The 17,796-nt window shown below is 35.6% G+C and overlaps 1 protein-coding gene across 3 annotated transcripts in view; it reads left to right on the top strand.

Moving 5' to 3' along the window:
* Nucleotides 1-17,230, top strand: part of ELOVL7 (ELOVL fatty acid elongase 7) — a 74,132-nt gene extending 56,902 nt beyond the window's left edge. For all 3 annotated transcript variants that reach the window (XM_047086861.1, XM_047086862.1, XM_047086863.1), the window contains exons 4-8: nt 1,977-2,057; nt 2,911-2,967; nt 5,247-5,352; nt 12,572-12,708; nt 14,534-17,230. In XM_047086861.1, coding sequence (XP_046942817.1) covers nt 1,977-2,057; nt 2,911-2,967; nt 5,247-5,352; nt 12,572-12,708; nt 14,534-14,743 — 591 coding nt within the window. In that variant the 3' untranslated portion in view covers nt 14,744-17,230. The remainder of the gene's footprint in view (nt 1-1,976; nt 2,058-2,910; nt 2,968-5,246; nt 5,353-12,571; nt 12,709-14,533) is intronic.
* Nucleotides 17,231-17,796: the final 566 nt, after the last annotated feature.

The following is a 17,796-nucleotide window of genomic DNA, read 5'->3' as shown; positions in this document are numbered from 1 at the left end:
TAAACAAAGACTTTTGACAGCTGGTCAGGATGTCATCTCCAGAACACCGAACACATGGTTTACTGGGTGTAGCACAATTGCATTAGGTCTACAGAGGAAACACCTCCACTAGGGATGTTAGGGAAAATATGAACAAGGTGAAAGGGAAGTACACCAGACTAAAGGATCCCACGTGTCTTATCGTGTAGTGATGGTTTTGAATGTGCTAATTACTTGGCACCAGTCAGACATTAATAGAGAGACACTGGTGAAGACCACCCAGGAGCCCATGTCACAGGGTTTCTCTTGTCCAGCTCAGTGTTTATTTGGGGTAGGGTATGGTGGAGAGCCAGCATCCCCATTAAGTAAGTGGACTTTCAGTTTTACTTGCATCAGTTAGAAGATAGTCTGAATGGAAGAGAATATGACACTCACTGACAGATCAGGATTTTGTACAACAGAATTAGCTGTTTTTCCACCACATTCTATTGTTCCCTTGAGGAAAAACTTATTGACTTGTTTTTGTAAGTTATTTTTCTCACTCTTAAAATATGTCTTATACTTTTGTGAATCTTAAGATAATCTTTTTTTAAGATTTTGTAATTGACCAAGTTAAGAGTGAGATTAAATATCTTATGAATTAAGCTCGGAGTTGATATCAGAAAAGGATGGTATGATTTTGAACACCACAATCTAAACAGTTGTTTTAGCTCCTTTGTTTCTTTTTGTTTCTCATCATTAAAATATCATTCTGCTAATGCCTCATAAACTTTTGCCTTTAAAAATTAATTTATGATAAAGTTTTCATTTTAGCTTTAATAGTAACTAAAAGTAGAAATTTAAAATGTGCATTAATGGCAGAAAATGATGTAACCATTATACTGAAAAAGAAGGCATTTATTATACTGAAGAAGAAGATGCTGGCACTTGAGAGAATAGGATGTCAGAGATGAGCTGATCATATTGTGAGGATACTAAGTTAAGCCAACCATTTATATGTGCATTAATTTAAAATTAGAGCCCTTGGATGAGCACTGGGTGTTGTATGGAAACCAATTTGACAATAAATTTCATATATTAAAAAAAACATACTAGAAAAAAAAATAAAATTAGAGCCCTTAGCTTTTCATTTTCAGATACTGTTTCATTTTTTAAAATTTTATTAAAGTTTTGATATTTTGATATTTGAATCAGATAGTGTTTTAAAAGAACTTCCCACCATCATACTAAAAGAATGTCCATATAAATCTTTGAATTGAGGTTCAGATAACAACAATAGGCTTTTTCTTCCCACCACTAGTCTATGATTCCTTAGTGGGTGTGCTGGAATTAAGGCATGCCAAATTGCACTCTTACTGATAACATTTTCCTCTCTTACTTGTTATGTGAATCCAAAGATGAACTGATCTCTGAGTCTTGTGTTTCATCAATCTTGATTTTAAGACCCACAGACTACCCCTTCACATTATACCCACTAGTAAAGGACAGGAAAATGCAGTTATGGCAACCCTCTTATGAGTACCGTGAGGAATCTTGGTTTGCCTATGTATTTTATTGACTAATTGAGAAGACTGGAAATCACCAGAAAGGACTGTTTTCAGACCCACTTATTCCCTTCAGAGTACACAAATATACTAATGGGCATATATAGATGTACACACATGTACATATACTGACATATACCTACCAGTATTTGCTGTTGAGGCAAAACACTCCCAATGTTTTATTCTCCACCATATCAGAATAATCATCCTAAGAAATGGACACTTGAATATGAACACAGTTGATAGAAATAATAGATGACTGTACAATTTTAAAAATTCTTGTTGCTTTGACTATCAATTGAGTTGCTAGTTCTAACTGTTCTAGCCTGGCTTTCCCACTGACCTGAATGCTGGCTCAGCTGAGAATGTGGTGAGGAGGCACAATCAAAACTACCTTCATTATAGCTGTTGAGCAAATGCTTCCTTCTTTAATATGCATGTGCTCTCTTACAGTTTGTGATGTCTGGCTGGGGTACAGGTTATTCATTTCGATGTGAAATTGTTGACTACTCACAGTCACCTTTAGCACTGAGGGTAAGTTTCTCTTTGGAATATCTTGTAACTCAAATGTTAAAACTTCTGAGATTCTATTTTTTAACACTTAATGTGAACTCAGAAGAAGTAAATGACTCATCTATCAGATTATATGTATTGAGAGAAAACTAAAAGTTATCAGAAAGAATCAAATGAAATCAGGTGTGTAGTTTTCTGTTTAATGAAAATTGGTACTTTTATTTTTTAACTTCCTGGACTTAAAAACAAATTCATATCTGGTTCCTCAAAAAAAGTAAAAATATAATTCCCATATGATCTGGCAATTCCATTTCTGGGTGTATACCTAAAAGAATTGAACACAGGGACTCAGGTATCTGTACTCCCCTGTTCATAGCAGCATTATTAACATGTCCACGGACAGATGAATGGACAAAGAAAACATGGCATATACATACAATGGGATATTATTCAGCCTTAGCAAAGATGGAAATTCTGACACATGCTATAACATGGATGAGCCTTGAGGGCATTATGCTAAGTGAAATAATCAAGGCACGAAAGGATAAATACCGTATGATTCTATTACATGTGGTGCCTAGAGTAGTCCAATTCAGAGACAGAAAGTAAAATGATAGTTTTCTGGACCCATGGGTGGGAGGGGAGATCTTACTTAACAGGTCCAGAGTCTCAGTTTTGCAAGATGAAAAGAATTCTCTGGATGGATGGTGGTACTGGTTGAGCAACAAAGTGAATGTACTAACTGCCACCAACCTAAACACTTAAAAATGGTTAAGATGGTAAATTTGGTTATGTGTATTTTGCCAAATTAAAAAAATAAAATTTTCCTCTGTATAAAAATAAGATAAATTTGTATCTTTGTGTGTTTCTGCAGATGGTACGCACCTGTTGGCTTTATTACTTCTCCAAATTTATTGAGCTATTAGATACTGTGAGTATGTGGTCACCACATTTGGTAAATGTTTGATGTCTCAGTGGAAGCAATAAACTGCTAGAGTTCAATTGTTGTCTGATAACTTTGGTTATCTCTGTACTTCAGGCAGAACTCCTATTATCTCTTACCTTTTATTATCAGTAATTTTAGAGAATAGATAGGATAAGCTTTTTTTTTTTTCTGGTCTTTTGCAAACTCCAAAAGGTTTTTTTATGTATCTACTGCCTGATTAGGATAAGCACGTAACTGTCATATACATTGCAAAACTGTGTATCTTTATGGAGATGGATGACAGGTGTTTTGGGAAGCAAGCTCAGGAATCAAAGAGCAGAAAGCATTTTACCTTGGGTTCTGCCAGTGTAAAGCAAAGCACTCTGTCATCCATATTCCTTTAAGAGGATAAATGCTTCATAATTCTTAAACATAAATTAGGATATCATCCCTGGGGTATCAGTAATTTTGGTAATATCAAAACTATCTCCAGCTGCCGTTCTGAAGTTCATGCTTACTAGGTGTTCTCTCTTCCCACATAAGATCCTTTGAAGATCAGGTCTGAATTTGGATGACTGGGCTCTGGGATAAGCAAGTGCCATGGAGTAGGGTACATGATAAGAGGAGAATGCTGTGTACTTCTGTTTTCAGAGTAGCTTAGGAAAGCTGATATTTATCATATCTTTGGGATATGTGGGTCTTAGTTATCTGGAACCAGTTCTGTCTGTCTAAGATAGACAAGTGTGTTCTGTCTTCAGAGTACATACAAATATGTTTCTTGTAGCAAATCTCAACATGCTTCACCTTCTCACCTGAACAATCACATAATGTTGGAATTGGAAAGGACTTTAGTGAGCATAGCATACAGTAGTTCTCAAACTTGGGCATGCATTAGAATTACCTAGAGGGCTTGTTAAAAACACAGATGCCTGCACCCCACCCCTAGAATTTCTGATTTGCTAGGTCCTATGTTGGCCTCAAGAATTGCATTTCTTTTAAGTACTCAGGTGATGTTATTGCTGTTGGCCTAGGGTCCACACTTTGAGACCTCTACTGTAGTTCAGTGGTTCTCAGCCTTCATGAGGCTGAGGCAAGAGGATTAACTGCATTAGAAAACAACAACAACAACAACAACAACAACAACAACAAAAACCTGGGTCCCACCTCCAGAGATTTGGTGCCAGATGGTCTATAGTTAGAAACCAGGCATGGTGTTTTTGAAAAGCTTCTTGGACATTGGCATATACAGCCAGGGTTGAGAACCACTAATCTGGTTCAGAGCCCTCAATCTGAAAGTAAATTGAAGCCAGGAAGGTAAGTAATTTCCCCAGAGGAATGCTGCTACTGTCTGGGGTCAGGGTCCCAGATAGCTGGTTTGGGGCTTTTCCGTTGCACCATGCTGCCGTCTTCCATGTGCATAATAAGCAAATGCTTCTCGGCCTCATTTTTTCTGCTTTGCATGTTCTCAGTTCCACGTTCCACAAAAAAATTGTTGGTGCCTCTGTGTTCTTCCCTGAACCACATTTTTCAAATACTACTATGGATACTTTTTTTGTGCTGCTCTGTTTAGTCTGTATTTAGAAGTCTGACTCAATACTGGTATTCTGAATTTTCAGTATTTTTTGAACATTTAATTCTGCTCTCGAATTTAAATTTCCCCCTGCTTTTGCCTGCCTTTTCTCCTCTTTGTTTGTAGAGTTTCTGCAAACCGCGGGTGCATTCAATCTGGATGGTGCCTTTGCTGCTCTTCTCATTTTTCCTAGGCTACTTTTTATTTTCTCCATCCTGTTTCTATAAAACCCCTCAAGTTTTTCCCTTTTCATCTTTATCTACTAATAATATGCTAACTTTTGATTTGTTGCAAGTCCTCTTTCAGTTTGCTTAATCCCTTATCTAAATTAGTAGGATGTGTCTTAAGAATTGAGACTCTGCTTTCCCATGTACTTCAAAATCCACGTGGATGTTTTCCTGCCAATAATAATTCTTTCAATATTCTTTGGCCATGTTCTTCACTTTCCATTTTTGATTTTAAAATCTGCATTCAATTTCTTTAACACCTTTTTATTGATTCTCCCATGACTAGGCATCATACCAAAGTTCCTTCATACTAATGAGCTTTTGAGCTACCCCTTGGAGAATCAGCTGCTTCTGTGAGCATTCTCTAAGGCAGCCCTTTCAGTGCAAGTGATGATGGGAAATAGTTTGTACTTTGCCAATATTTTTGTAACAGTAGATATATCATTGCATGATTTTATATGAACTTGATTTTTTTAAAATTATTTCAGATCTTTTTTGTTCTGCGTAAGAAAAATAGCCAAGTGACTTTCCTGCATGTCTTCCATCATACCATCATGCCATGGACCTGGTGGTTTGGAGTCAAATTTGCTGCAGGTAGCCAAGGGAGATTCGGGATCATGTGTAATGAGCGATTACATTTTTGTATATTGTAAACACAAATTCTGTCCTGAAATGTGATTTAGAAGAAACTCAAAACATCAAAGAATTAATTTGGTCAAACTTCTGACTTTCATTATTACCTGAAACATAAACTTTTAACCTAGATCCCTCCTCCACCCTCCCCTCTTTAGATACACATGACTTTTAGCTATAGTTTTCTACTCATATCCTTTAGTTGTTTTGTTTGGACTTTACTCTTTCCCCAGATAGTTCTTTTAAATGTCATTAACTAAATTAAAACAAAAAAAATGGTACATGCTTTAATTTCATAGATATATAGATAAATACTCCTAATTGTTTCCAGGAAGTTAGAATGTTGATCTCAAGTTCTAGTCTTTTTTGCATTCACATTTCATCCTCTACCAATTCTGTAAAGATGTGTCAAATTGTGGTTGTCTAAACTTTGTTAAACATCCCACCATATTAAAGGATATTATTTTAATATTTCTTGAAGTTAAAAGTACTTTAAAACGAAAGCTTGGCAAACAGATTCTTGTTCGTTTCGTTTTCATTTTATGCTTCTGAACATCTAGAATCGGAAAAAACAGATTAAGTAATTTTACCCTCTCATAAAGTATTAGATAAATGATACACCCAAGGATATACACGTATTAGCAAAAATTGGTTGGGAGATTTATTTACGTGAGTTTATGAAATTTAAGAAGTCTTCGAGTTAGATAATACTTTAAAATTTCTGCAAATAGCTCACCTCTATTATGCATTCTGACTTTGTATGACTAAAAAGAGAAACCACAATTGAGGAACTCTTCTTTGAGTTTTAGAGTCTGTAGGCATAGGGAAAAATCTGCATATCTTGTAACAGGAGAGGGTATGAATAAGCTAGTGGCATGAAAGAGATACCAGAACCTAGAGAAGCCAGAAGGCTGTCTCTACTATGGCCTTTGGGCATCAGATTTTCCAATATGTGAAGTATTTCCTTGCCCCAAACTGGCATTTATGTGTCACAGATTTTTAAAAAGTGAAAGTCACTGTTTTTCCTTATAATGTATGTAAAAATGTAACTCATTATAATAAGATAGTCTCTTCTGTGTCCATTTCATAAATCAAGGATAGCTATCTTACTTAGTCTCCATTATTATACTTAACTTCATATGTTTTTGTTTTCTCTCACATGCATATCAGTTCTTTGAATAGGATTTTCATTGACATTTCATTTGTGTTGGCCAAAAATTAAAAAATACCATCCATTAATAAAATGGTTATGAATTCTTGTGTATATATAATTGCGAAATTCAAATGATATCAAGGGACATTTAGCTCATCTTCTCTTTTCAGCAGTTTGACTCCAAAATTATCAGAAATAGGTATTTATTTTATTTTAAAGTATGCTAGCAAAAGTTCTTTCACACCCTTATAATTTATTTATGCAGATTTCTTCTCTGAGACTAGAATGTTACATCACAACACTGAAAAATAAATATAAATTTAAAAAAGATTGGGAGGAAGTACCTCAAAATACAGTGATTTAGAAATAGTGCACAAAAAGTGGTTTCCCTCTCCACCTTTATCCTTCTCTGTTTTTTCTAAATTGAATATCTATTGGTTCTATAATGGAGGAAATGGGCTTTATTTGAAGAACAGAGTTGAGCAGTTTTTTTCCTAGATTATCTAGAGTGATTTTTTTTGAATTTTTAAAAAAATGTATTTAAATCCAAGTTAGTTAACATATAGTGTAATACTGATTTCAGGAGTAGAATTGAGTGATTCATCACCTACATAGAACACCCAGGCTCATCCCAACAAGTGTCCTCCTTAATGTCCATCACCCATTTATCCTATCTCCCCACTCAGCACCCGTCCAGCAATCCTCAGTTTGTTCTCTGTATTTAAGAGTCTCTTATGGTTTGCCTCCCTCTCTCTTTTTATCTTATTTTTCCTTCCCTTCTCTTATGTTCATCTGTTTTGTTTCTTAAATTCCACATATGAGTGAAATCATATGATATTTATCTCTCTCTAACTTATTTCACTTTAGGATAATACATTCTAGTTCCATCTATGTTGTTAAAAGTGGCAAGATTGCATTCTTTTTGATTGCCAAGTAATATTTTGGTATATATATATGTATATATATATATATATATATATATATATATATATACACACACACACACACACACACACACACACATACACACACCACATCTTTACCCATTCATTGGTTGGTGGATATTTGGGCTCTTTCCATAATTGGGCTGTTGTGATAGTGCTGCTATAAACATTGGGGTGCATGTGCCCCTTCGAATTAGCATTTTTTTATCCTTTGGATAAATACCTCTAGTAGTACAATTGCTGGGTTATAGGGTAGTTTTATTTTTAATTTTTTGAGCAACCTCCATACTGTTTTTCAGAGTGGCTGTACCAGTTTGCATTCCCACCAGCAGTGGAAGTGTTCCCCTTTCTCCACATCCTTGCCAACATCTGTTGTTTCCTGAGTTGTTAATTTTAGCCATGCTGACAGGTGTCAGGTGGTATCTCATTGTGGTTTTGATTTGTATTTCCCTGATGATGAGTGATGTGGAACATCTTTGCGCATGTCTGTTAGCCATCTGGATATCTTCTTTCAAAAAGTGTGTTTGGGTCTTTTGCACATTTCTTCACTGGATTATTTGAGTTTGATAAATTCTTTATAGATTTTGGATACTAACCCTTTATCTGATATGTCATTTGCAAATATCTTCTCCCATTCTGTCTGTTGCCTTTTACTTTTGTTGATTGTTTCCTTCGCTGTACAGAAGCTTTTTATCTTGATGAGGTCCCAATAGTTCATTTTTGCTTTTGTTTCCCTTGCCTCTGGAGACATGTCTAGTAAGAAGTTGCTGCAGCCAAGGTCAAAGAGGTTGTTTTCTCCTCTGGGATTTTGATGGTTTTGTGTCTTACATTTAGGTCTTTTATCCATTTTGAGTATTTTTGTATATGGTGTAAGAAAAGGGTTTCAGATTCATTCTGCATGTCGCCGTCCAGTTTTCCCACTACCATTTGCTGAAGAGACTGTCTTTTTTCCATTGGATATTCTTACCTGCATTGTCAAAGATTAGTCAGCCATACATTTGTAGGTCCATTTCTGGCTTCTCTGTTCTGTTCCTTTGATCTGTGTTTCTGTTTTTGTGCCATTACATACCGTCTTGATGATTACAGCTTTGTAATATAGCTTGAAGTCCAGAATTATGATGCCTCCAGCTTTAGTTTTCTTTTTTTTAGTATTACTTTGGCTATTTGGGACCTTTTCTTGTTCCATCCAAATTTTGGAATTGTTTGTTCTAGCTCTGTGAATAATGTTGGGGTTTTTTTGATAGGGATGGCATTGACTACGTAGATTGCTTTGAGTAGTATCGACATTTTAACAATATTTGTTCTTCCAATCCATGAGCGTGGAATGTTTTTACAGTTCTTTGTGTCTTCTACAATTTCTTTCATAAGCTTTCTCTGGTTTTCAACGTATAGATCTTTTCCCTCTTTAGTTAAGTTTATTTCTAGTTATTTTATGGTTTTGGTGCTATTGTAATTGAGATCGATTCCTTGATTTCTCCTTCTGCTACATTATTTGTGTATAGAAATGTCATAGATTTCTGTACATTGGTTTTATATCCTGCTACTTTGCTGAATTCGTGTATTAGTTCTAGCAGTTTTTTGGGTGAGCCCTTTTCTAAAGTGTATCTTTGAAGGGGAGCCTGGGTGGCTAAGTCCGTTAAGCGTCCGACTTCGGCTCAAGTCATGATCTCACATTTCATGAGTTCAAGCCCTGCATCGGGCTCTGTGCTGACAGCTCAGAGCCTAGAGCCTGCTTCGGATTCTGTGTCTCCCCCTCTCTCTGCCCCTCCCCTGCTTGTGCTCTCTCTCTGTCTCTCAAAAAAATGAATCAATGTTAAAATAAATAAATAAATAAATAAATAAATAAATAAATAAATAACAAATCACAGATTTTTTAAAAAGTGTATCTTTGAGTCCATTGATAGGCTTCCATTTCTAAACAAGTATTGCTTTTGATAATGAAATTTTAAAAAAGAAATTCCTGTTTTTCAATGTTACCCTATTTATGGACATTGAACACTTTGTAGTGGGTTCGTTGTCCACACCTTAATCCCCCTTCTGCTTTACAAAATGCAAATACTTTCTTCTCTTTTATGCGTTCCCTAAGTTGGCATTTCCATTCAGTCTTGCATGTGGAATTTAGTAAACACTTGTACACCTATATCTACTTAGTGACAAGTACAGTGATAAGAGCTGAGATACTTCCAGAAATGTGGTTTGGCATTGACTTTCATTCCTAGAATGAAACTGTTCAGTTTAAACTGTTCTTTCAAAAACTTGAGCACAGCTGATCTCTATCTAGTATTTAATTTCCTGTTTGCCTGTTGTACACTTCTCTGGCATAACAGCAATCCAATTTTTCTTTGGAATATGATAAAACGTTTCTCTGGCAGGTTTTTATATTCATTATGCACATATTCCCTTCCAGAGATATGGAGAGCTGTGATAATTACCCAGGTGATTCCTTTATTTTTCTAATCCAAAGGAATAAAATGTGATGGCACTAACTGTAATTCATTCTGAGATGTTAGCTTTTCAAAACTATTGTTGTAAAGAAGAAAGCAAGCTTAGAAAATACTTTATTAGGAAAGCCTTCCAAGAAAATAAGTTAATTTTGATGGCTGATTTTGATGAGTAACCCTTACTAAACACTGTTAATTACGTTAGTGCTTTATTAAATTCCTGTCCATGGGATCCTCATTTTAGGACATTTAAATGGTGAAAGATTCTGAATGGAAAATAGTCTTCTAACAAAAAATGGGAGAGGTGTCTTAATGAGAAAGGCTCTGATGTAGATTGTTAATCAAAGGTGAAATAGGTTTCCTGTGTGTTTGTATAATCAGGAGACACAAATGGAATTGAGAAGTATTTGGCATATGCCTGTTAAGCAGCTTGACTCCTAACCTATCAGAAATAGACAACTATTATATTTTTAAATCACCTCAGAAAAGGTGTTTTCACACCACTATAATTTATTTATTCAAGTTTGTTTTGGGAAAAAAGACTAACCTAAATGTAAATAATAAAAGGTGGGAGGTTGTTGATAAGCTGCATTAATTCAGTTTCTTCTGACTTGAAATTTATGATAATTAAAGAATTGGCTGAAATTTTATTTACTCTAGTAAGGGAAAGTTTATGAAGCATAGTAGAGCAGAAATGAGGCATGGGGGAAGTATTTAAATTACTCAAAAATATTTATTTTATTTAAAAAAGGTTAAAGGAATACTTTAGCAGTGGTAGTATCCAGAAGTATCTAAAATTTCTGTGATTATGAGTGATTATTAAGTCATTAGTTTCTACTATGCAACAATTTTTGTTTTGCTTTAAAACTTCTGGAATACATAATGCTTATGAATTTGGTCCTTTTTCTAGTGTAATTGTTCCACATTTGTGAGGTTTCGTTTTATTTCTGGAATTAAAGAATACTGGAATAGGGGCACATAAATGGCTCACTTGATTAAGTGTCTGACTCTTGGTTTTGGCTCAGGTCATCATCTCACAGTTTGTTGGTTCAAGCCCCACGTGAGGCTCTGCACTATCAGTGCAGAACCTGCTTGGGATTCTCTCTCTCTCTCTCTCTCTCTCTCTCTCTCTCTCTCTCTCTCTCTCTCTCTTTTTTTCCGCCCCTCCCCCATTCATGCTGTCTCTGTTTCTCTCGAAAAGAAACTAAAAAAAAAAAAAAAGTAATGGAATAAAGAAAGTGGAATATTTTCGAGAAAAAATTTAAATCTCAGATCAGCATCACTAAGCTGAATCAGGCTATACATAAAGAATGCAGCTTCTTCTAGATGGTCCGTCTTAGGAAAGATGCCAGGGAAGAGTGTTTTTTTCATTTTTTGCCCCTACTATCAGCTCATCACCTTGTTACCCCTTCCACTACTACAGGTCCAGCTAAAGACAATTGAAATGATCTTTGCTTCTGTTCTCCAAGGATTTTTTGCTTCAACTCTAACTTGAATAGGACCAGTAGGAGATATAGTGGTTAGAAGAAGAAAACCAAGATAAGAAGGCACAATTGATAATAATCAAATGGAAGCGGTAATCAAAGATGACTTAACAATTAATAAATGTTTATTTTGGAAAAACAATTATTTTTAAATAACTAAGGCAAACCTAGCTTAGCCTACTGATGAAAGCCAGTGGTTTTACTGCCAAAGTTTTGTAGCACAGGAGAATGGATTGTGATGAATTCATACAGTGTAATACTATAATACTGCACAGAAGTAAGAAAGCAAACTACTAATATACATAGCAACATGGATAAATTCTTAAAAACATTATGTTGATTGAAAGAAAGTAGGCTTGGGGCACCTGGGTGGCTCGGTCGGTTAAACGTCCGACTTCGGCTCAGGTCATGATCTCACGGCTTGTGAGTTCGAGCCCCGTGTCGGGCTCTGTGCTGACAGCTCGGAACCTGGAGTCTGCTTAGGATTCCATGTCTCCCTCTCTCTCTGCCCCTAACCCACTCGCATTCTGTCTCTGTCTCTCTCAAAAATAAATAAACATTAAAAAAAAGAAGGTAGTCTCAAAATCTGTTGTATAATTCTATTTATATGAAGTTTAATAAAAGGCAGAACTATAGTTTTAGCATAAAGGTTACTTTGGGAGGGGTATATTCTTGGAAGGGGGACATAGGAATGTATGTGATGTTGGAAATAGTCTATCTAGACTTTGGTGATGGTTATGTGGGGTGTATACCTATGTAAAAAAATCATCAAATTATACACTTAAGATTAATGTATTTGTGTACATATGTCAACCCTCACTAAAAAAAATGAATTTGATTACTATTATTTAGCATATGCCACGTTAAAAAAGTAACACAACTTAATTTGTTAAAGTATATCCAAATTATAAGACCATCTTAAGGTTAAGATATAACAATAGACATGCTAATTTATTTTTAAAGTTTTGCATTTTGTATTTTACTGAATGAATGTATTATCCAGTTCCCTCTAATTTAGTAGCTGTTTAACAAGATTTATGTTTTGGATGCATTTCTTTCTACTAAAATTAAAGAAATATTCTAAAAATCTCAATTTAGACAAAATGAGTCTCATTTTAAGGAACAGTACCCCCATTTTATAATATTTTTATTTTCCAGGTGGTTTGGGAACTTTCCATGCCTTTCTAAATACAGCTGTACATGTAGTTATGTATTCATACTATGGGCTATCTGCATTGGGACCAGCCTTCCAGAAGTATTTGTGGTGGAAAAAATATTTGACATCATTACAGCTTGTGAGTAATTAATTTTCTTTAAAATCAGATACAAAACTAAATTGCAGTCATTCCTCTTCCCTATGAACCAGGATAGTAACTAAATAAAGAACAAAAGTTACAAAACAATAGGGATATAGTGTGTCTGGCTCCTATATTCCATCCCGTCCTTATCCTTTTCCTGTAGTTTAAACTTTCGTCAAGAACTGTGTTGAAAATGAAGTGTATTTGGTAGCCGAGAAGCTCAGTTGAACCATAATGTGTATCTTTATGCCATCTTTATACTATTTCTGCTTTTAAATTAAATAAATATAGTTATGATCAAGATAATCTCAAAGTTATTTGAACCACAGTAGGCATAATATTAAATTAGAAGTTAGAAATTCCATATTCTAGATCTAAATGACTTTGAGGGAGGGAATGTAACTTTGAGAGCATTAAAGATGTAGAGTGATGGTATAATAAATATACTGACAAAGTTGACAACACTCTAAATAACCAAGTATAAGGAAATAGTGAAATAAATTATTTTAATTCTTACTTTGGGATATTATGAAATCAAGAAAATTATTCACAATTGTTTTCTTTTTAAGAATTTTTTTCTGACTGTAAAGTAATATATGCTCATTGCAGAGAAATTAAAACATCTAAATAGCTTGTCTTTTCTATACTTATATATGTACACTTGTGTGATTTGCATTATACTGCATATACAACTTTATATTGGGCTTTTTGCACTTAACATTACTCTTAAATGTTGTAAAAAATGTTTAATAATGGGGCAAACTATTCATATAGAAAAAAGAATAGACATTTGTTTATTACTATTTCAAACATGTTGGTTATACACAAACACACCTACATCGAATGTTGAGGGTGTCACTTAAGCTTCCTAAGGTTTCATCTTCTTGTCTGAAAAATGAGAGGGATAGCTACTGCACAGGAATGTCATAAAAGTTCATTCAGATAAGGCAAGGAAAGTTGATGATGATAATAAAAGAAACTGTGTGAAAATCTTAACGATGGTTACAACTGGATAGTTTATAGGTAATTGTTAATTTATTTGTATGGATAAACGTTTACTTTTCTAAAATTCCCTCAGAACTCATGTTGCCTTTTAATCAGGAGAAGAAAGCTATCCAAAAAATCTGAACATTAGCCTGGAAGTGTTCCTCTTTAGACTGTGTATAATGTTCTGGGACAAAGAGCCCTTGGGCGTCACTAGAACGGTGATCAGTAATGTTTCACTCCTTACAGATTTTCTCCTGCCATTGGCAGGATATATTTTTATCTATGACTGTGGATGACAGGTGGCGGATATAAGGACTCAGAGATGCTTTGGCTCCTACAAAATTGCTGGGGCTGTAATTAGAATGTTTGTAGTTCCCCAAAATTGAAATACCTTGTCTAACAGCAAGACAGAATATTTGAATTGAAATTATTTTAGAAATAGTAAGACCATAAGATAGTGGTTCCTTGTGCATTTCCTCAGTCGAGGACTCAAGTCAGAGACGTGCCAAGAAAACCTGCTCTGATGGTCCTTCCTCTGGGTACAAAAGGCCTCTTGCACCTCACAGCTCCAGGGCATTTACATGGGGCCCCGCTCGAGTTATAGAGTTTGGCAGGACTGCATAGTGGTTCCCAATTCCAGTCTGGATTCTGACACTGTCCTACCCACTCTCACATCCATGGAGGGCAGATAGATTTAAAGATAAAATTCCCTACCCAGCAGTACACTAGATGTGGTTGGAGAGTGTTTAAAAGTAAGCAGCCAAAGAATGCATTAGATAATTGCTCCATTGTGACTTCATATCTGAATAATATTTTTCATTCTTTCATCTCTTAGGCCCAGTTCATTATTGTCACTATCCACATAGGCCAGTTCTTTTTCATGGAGGATTGCAAGTACCAGTTTCCAGTCTTTCTGTACATCATTATGAGTTATGGGTGCATCTTTCTGCTGCTCTTTCTCCATTTTTGGTACCGTGCTTACACCAAAGGTCAGAGGCTGCCCAAAACTGTGAAAAATGGAGTCTGCAAAAACAAAGACCACTGAAATGCAAACACAACACGAATCTATGAATGAGACTGGTATCTTACTTCCCTTGACAATCAAGAGCTATTTCCATGTGAAGTGCATTTTGTATATTTTTCAAAACCAAGAGCTTGTATTTTTATGATAAGTTATTGGGGTTTCTGATATTTGAGAGCCCAAAGCTCCCAGATAACAGACCTCTGATAATTAGAGCCTAAAGCAGGCGGTTTTTCAGCAGCTTTTAAATCTAATCTAAAGGTTTTATTTAATACATTTTGTTATAGTGAAAGGAGGATATGAAACAGTATAGTACTTTTCAAAGAAGTCCGGTATAGATGAGAAATATCGTTAGATATTTTGAGCATGGACAGAGATCTATGCCATACAATAGATTCCTTCTGCCAGGTCTGAAAACCTCTAACTGTGGGCGCTGGCTTTGTTGCTTGTTGATTATATTCAGAAGAGTATATATACCCTGGAGTTAAACTCCCATTCTAAAGAGCTAACACTGGTGAACATGAAGTGAATTTTTGATAAGTCGTTATTTCATACCACTAACAATTTTTAATGGATCTCTTTTGAAGCTGCCACCAGTTTTGCTGATAGGACTTCCCACAGCACTTTTGTTGTATCAACTGTTCAAAAGCAACAGTAATTTTGGTTAGTACATTGATGCACTTGACACTAAGTTTACGTTAATATTTTGAAAACAAGGTGATTTGTTCTGTGGCTTGATGAACACTGTGCTATTACTGTTTTGCAGTTAACTTTATATATTTCTGGAAAGAGGTGAAATACTTCTGGAAAAGTATTCTGTAGTTCAATGGGAAAAATCGGTTTTCTCTTGTATTGTAATGTCACTTTCTCATGTTGTCCTGGTTTAAAGGATCATCTTGGTTAAATGTGTATTGGTTAGATGTGTGAACGTTCACATCATTGGCACACTGCAGGTACCCTTACTCATAAGTGATTTTAGACCACCTGTTATTCCCAGTTTCCAGAGATGGGTTGCAGTCATGAGTAAAGAAGCCCGAGGCAAATGGTGGCACAGAAGTTCTCCAGGGAATTTTTGGTTCTGGAGGCTTTCTTAATAAAGAGAGAAAGAGAACTTGTTTAATAGTTGTTATAGATACAGTGCATGGGAAAATGTTTCCCAGAACTATGAATTCTTCAATAGCCTGGGTTTCTTTTTTTTCAAACCTATAAACTCTATAATGAAGACCTGAAATTCATTTTGCCTACGTTTGTTTCTTCACGGATATTACTTCCTAAAATTCTCTTGTTCTTACTTTTTCTTGGTGGCAAACCCAAACTACTGGTCGATAGAGTTTTGCCCCAGAAACAATGATATTTGCACATTTCTGAATTTCTCCCTATTTTTTTCTTTTTTGTTATATTTATAGTTGAATTTGAAGGACTGCCTATGCCTGTATGACTTTAAACAATTAGTACTTATGGGATGGGCCTCAGTTGTGTAACACAGTGCTAGCATTGTACAGCAAACCTGAATTTTTCCTCACTGTAAGCTCCTGTAGTTCAGTTTGTCCCCCCAGGCCACTAATCTATACCATGGCCTCTTCTCTTAAACTTGCCAGGTTTACACTTGCCTTTAAATGACCTTTACTGATTTCACTTGCTTATAATTTGAGAAGATGAGAGCTGATAAATGGGGGAAATAACTTATTTTTCTTCAATAAAGAACAAAGGACAGAAAGCAGAGCTAAAGGAGCAGCTATAATTTATTTCTCTGAGGGCCTCAGGATTCCTTCAGTGTTTTCCTGTTTGGACTCTTCATATCCAACCTGTGCTAAAAAGAGACCATGTAGTAGGTACTGTTACACATGCACACAATTCCCAAGGACCCAAGTAGGGAAAAGACCAAAAGGAAGCACAAATACAAGATGAAACAGGAGGGTTTGGTTTTCATAATACTTTCCATCCTGCATTGTACAACCTCTCCTATCCTGCCTATAGTCTTTAAAATGTTTGACTTGCCAGAGAACTAACAGCAACATGTGATGGAACTGGGTTCTAAATTATGAGAATAGAAGTGGAGAGCTGGGATGTCACATGAAGAGAAATCACAGCTAGCAGAAGTATCCTCCATGGAAACATCAGTAGGTCAAAATGAGTATCACTGGATATAGGATTTGCATGGACAATGTTTTATTAAAGCGCTCTGTAGGTCACATAGAGTTTCTTTTGGGGTTTCATCCACTTTTCAAGACTTCATTGCCTTTGGGTTTACTTACCTAACAAATAAAGAGGCCAGTTACAAAATCTGGCTTATGACATGAAGCTCTATGAATCCTTGAAAACCTATGTCTGTATTATAAATCAATACAAATACATAATTTTAAATATCTATTTACAGCCTAAATGGAGTTGAATTCTTAATTAAGTGGACTACATTGTACTTAAATTATAAAATTATGAGTTTAAATTTTCTCAGTTATCATTTCTGTTAAATTGTTAAAGACTATGGAAAATTCTGTGGATATTGTCAAAGTTTGTGCATGTGTGTGTGTCTTTTATTTTGGAATTTAAACGCATATGTTTGCATGGGAAGATGGTTTTATTCCTGAATATTCATTTAACCAAAGCATTTTACACATTGGTTGCCCACTTGCTATATTCAGAGCCTCTGCTAGATATGAGAGTGATACAAAGATGCCTCTGACATAGTTGGAGCCTCCTGAAACTTATAGACTGATGGAGGAAAATATGTAACCAGGCAGCTAGGTGCCATATGAATGAAAGTTGCTCACTTAGAAAGCAGGGGAGGCTACATGAAGGAATTAGAACTTGAGTTGTGTGTTTAAGGTGTACAGATTGCAAAATGGGTGGTGGATTAGTGGGCAAGGTATTATAAGTAAAAAGAAGTAACAAATCAACCTGACACAAACAAAGAAAAACAGCAAGAACAAAGCATGGCCCCGGGTAAGGAAAGTGTAGGGAATGGCTAAAAGACCAAAGCAGAGGAGGATTTTTTGCAGGTGAAACAGAGAGATGAGTCCAGAAAGGGAAACGAGGTCAGAGCTTGGGGCCCACGTGGCTGTGACATCTGGGCTTGA

Source organism: Lynx rufus, unplaced genomic scaffold (genome assembly GCF_022079265.1).
Source record: "Lynx rufus isolate CCGP_SWC_20201006 ecotype Redwood Valley unplaced genomic scaffold, mLynRuf1.p SCAF_1, whole genome shotgun sequence".
Taxonomy (NCBI): domain Eukaryota; kingdom Metazoa; phylum Chordata; class Mammalia; order Carnivora; family Felidae; genus Lynx; species Lynx rufus.
Note: the sequence above shows the minus strand (reverse complement) of the source record. Positions and strands in the feature narration are given on the sequence as shown.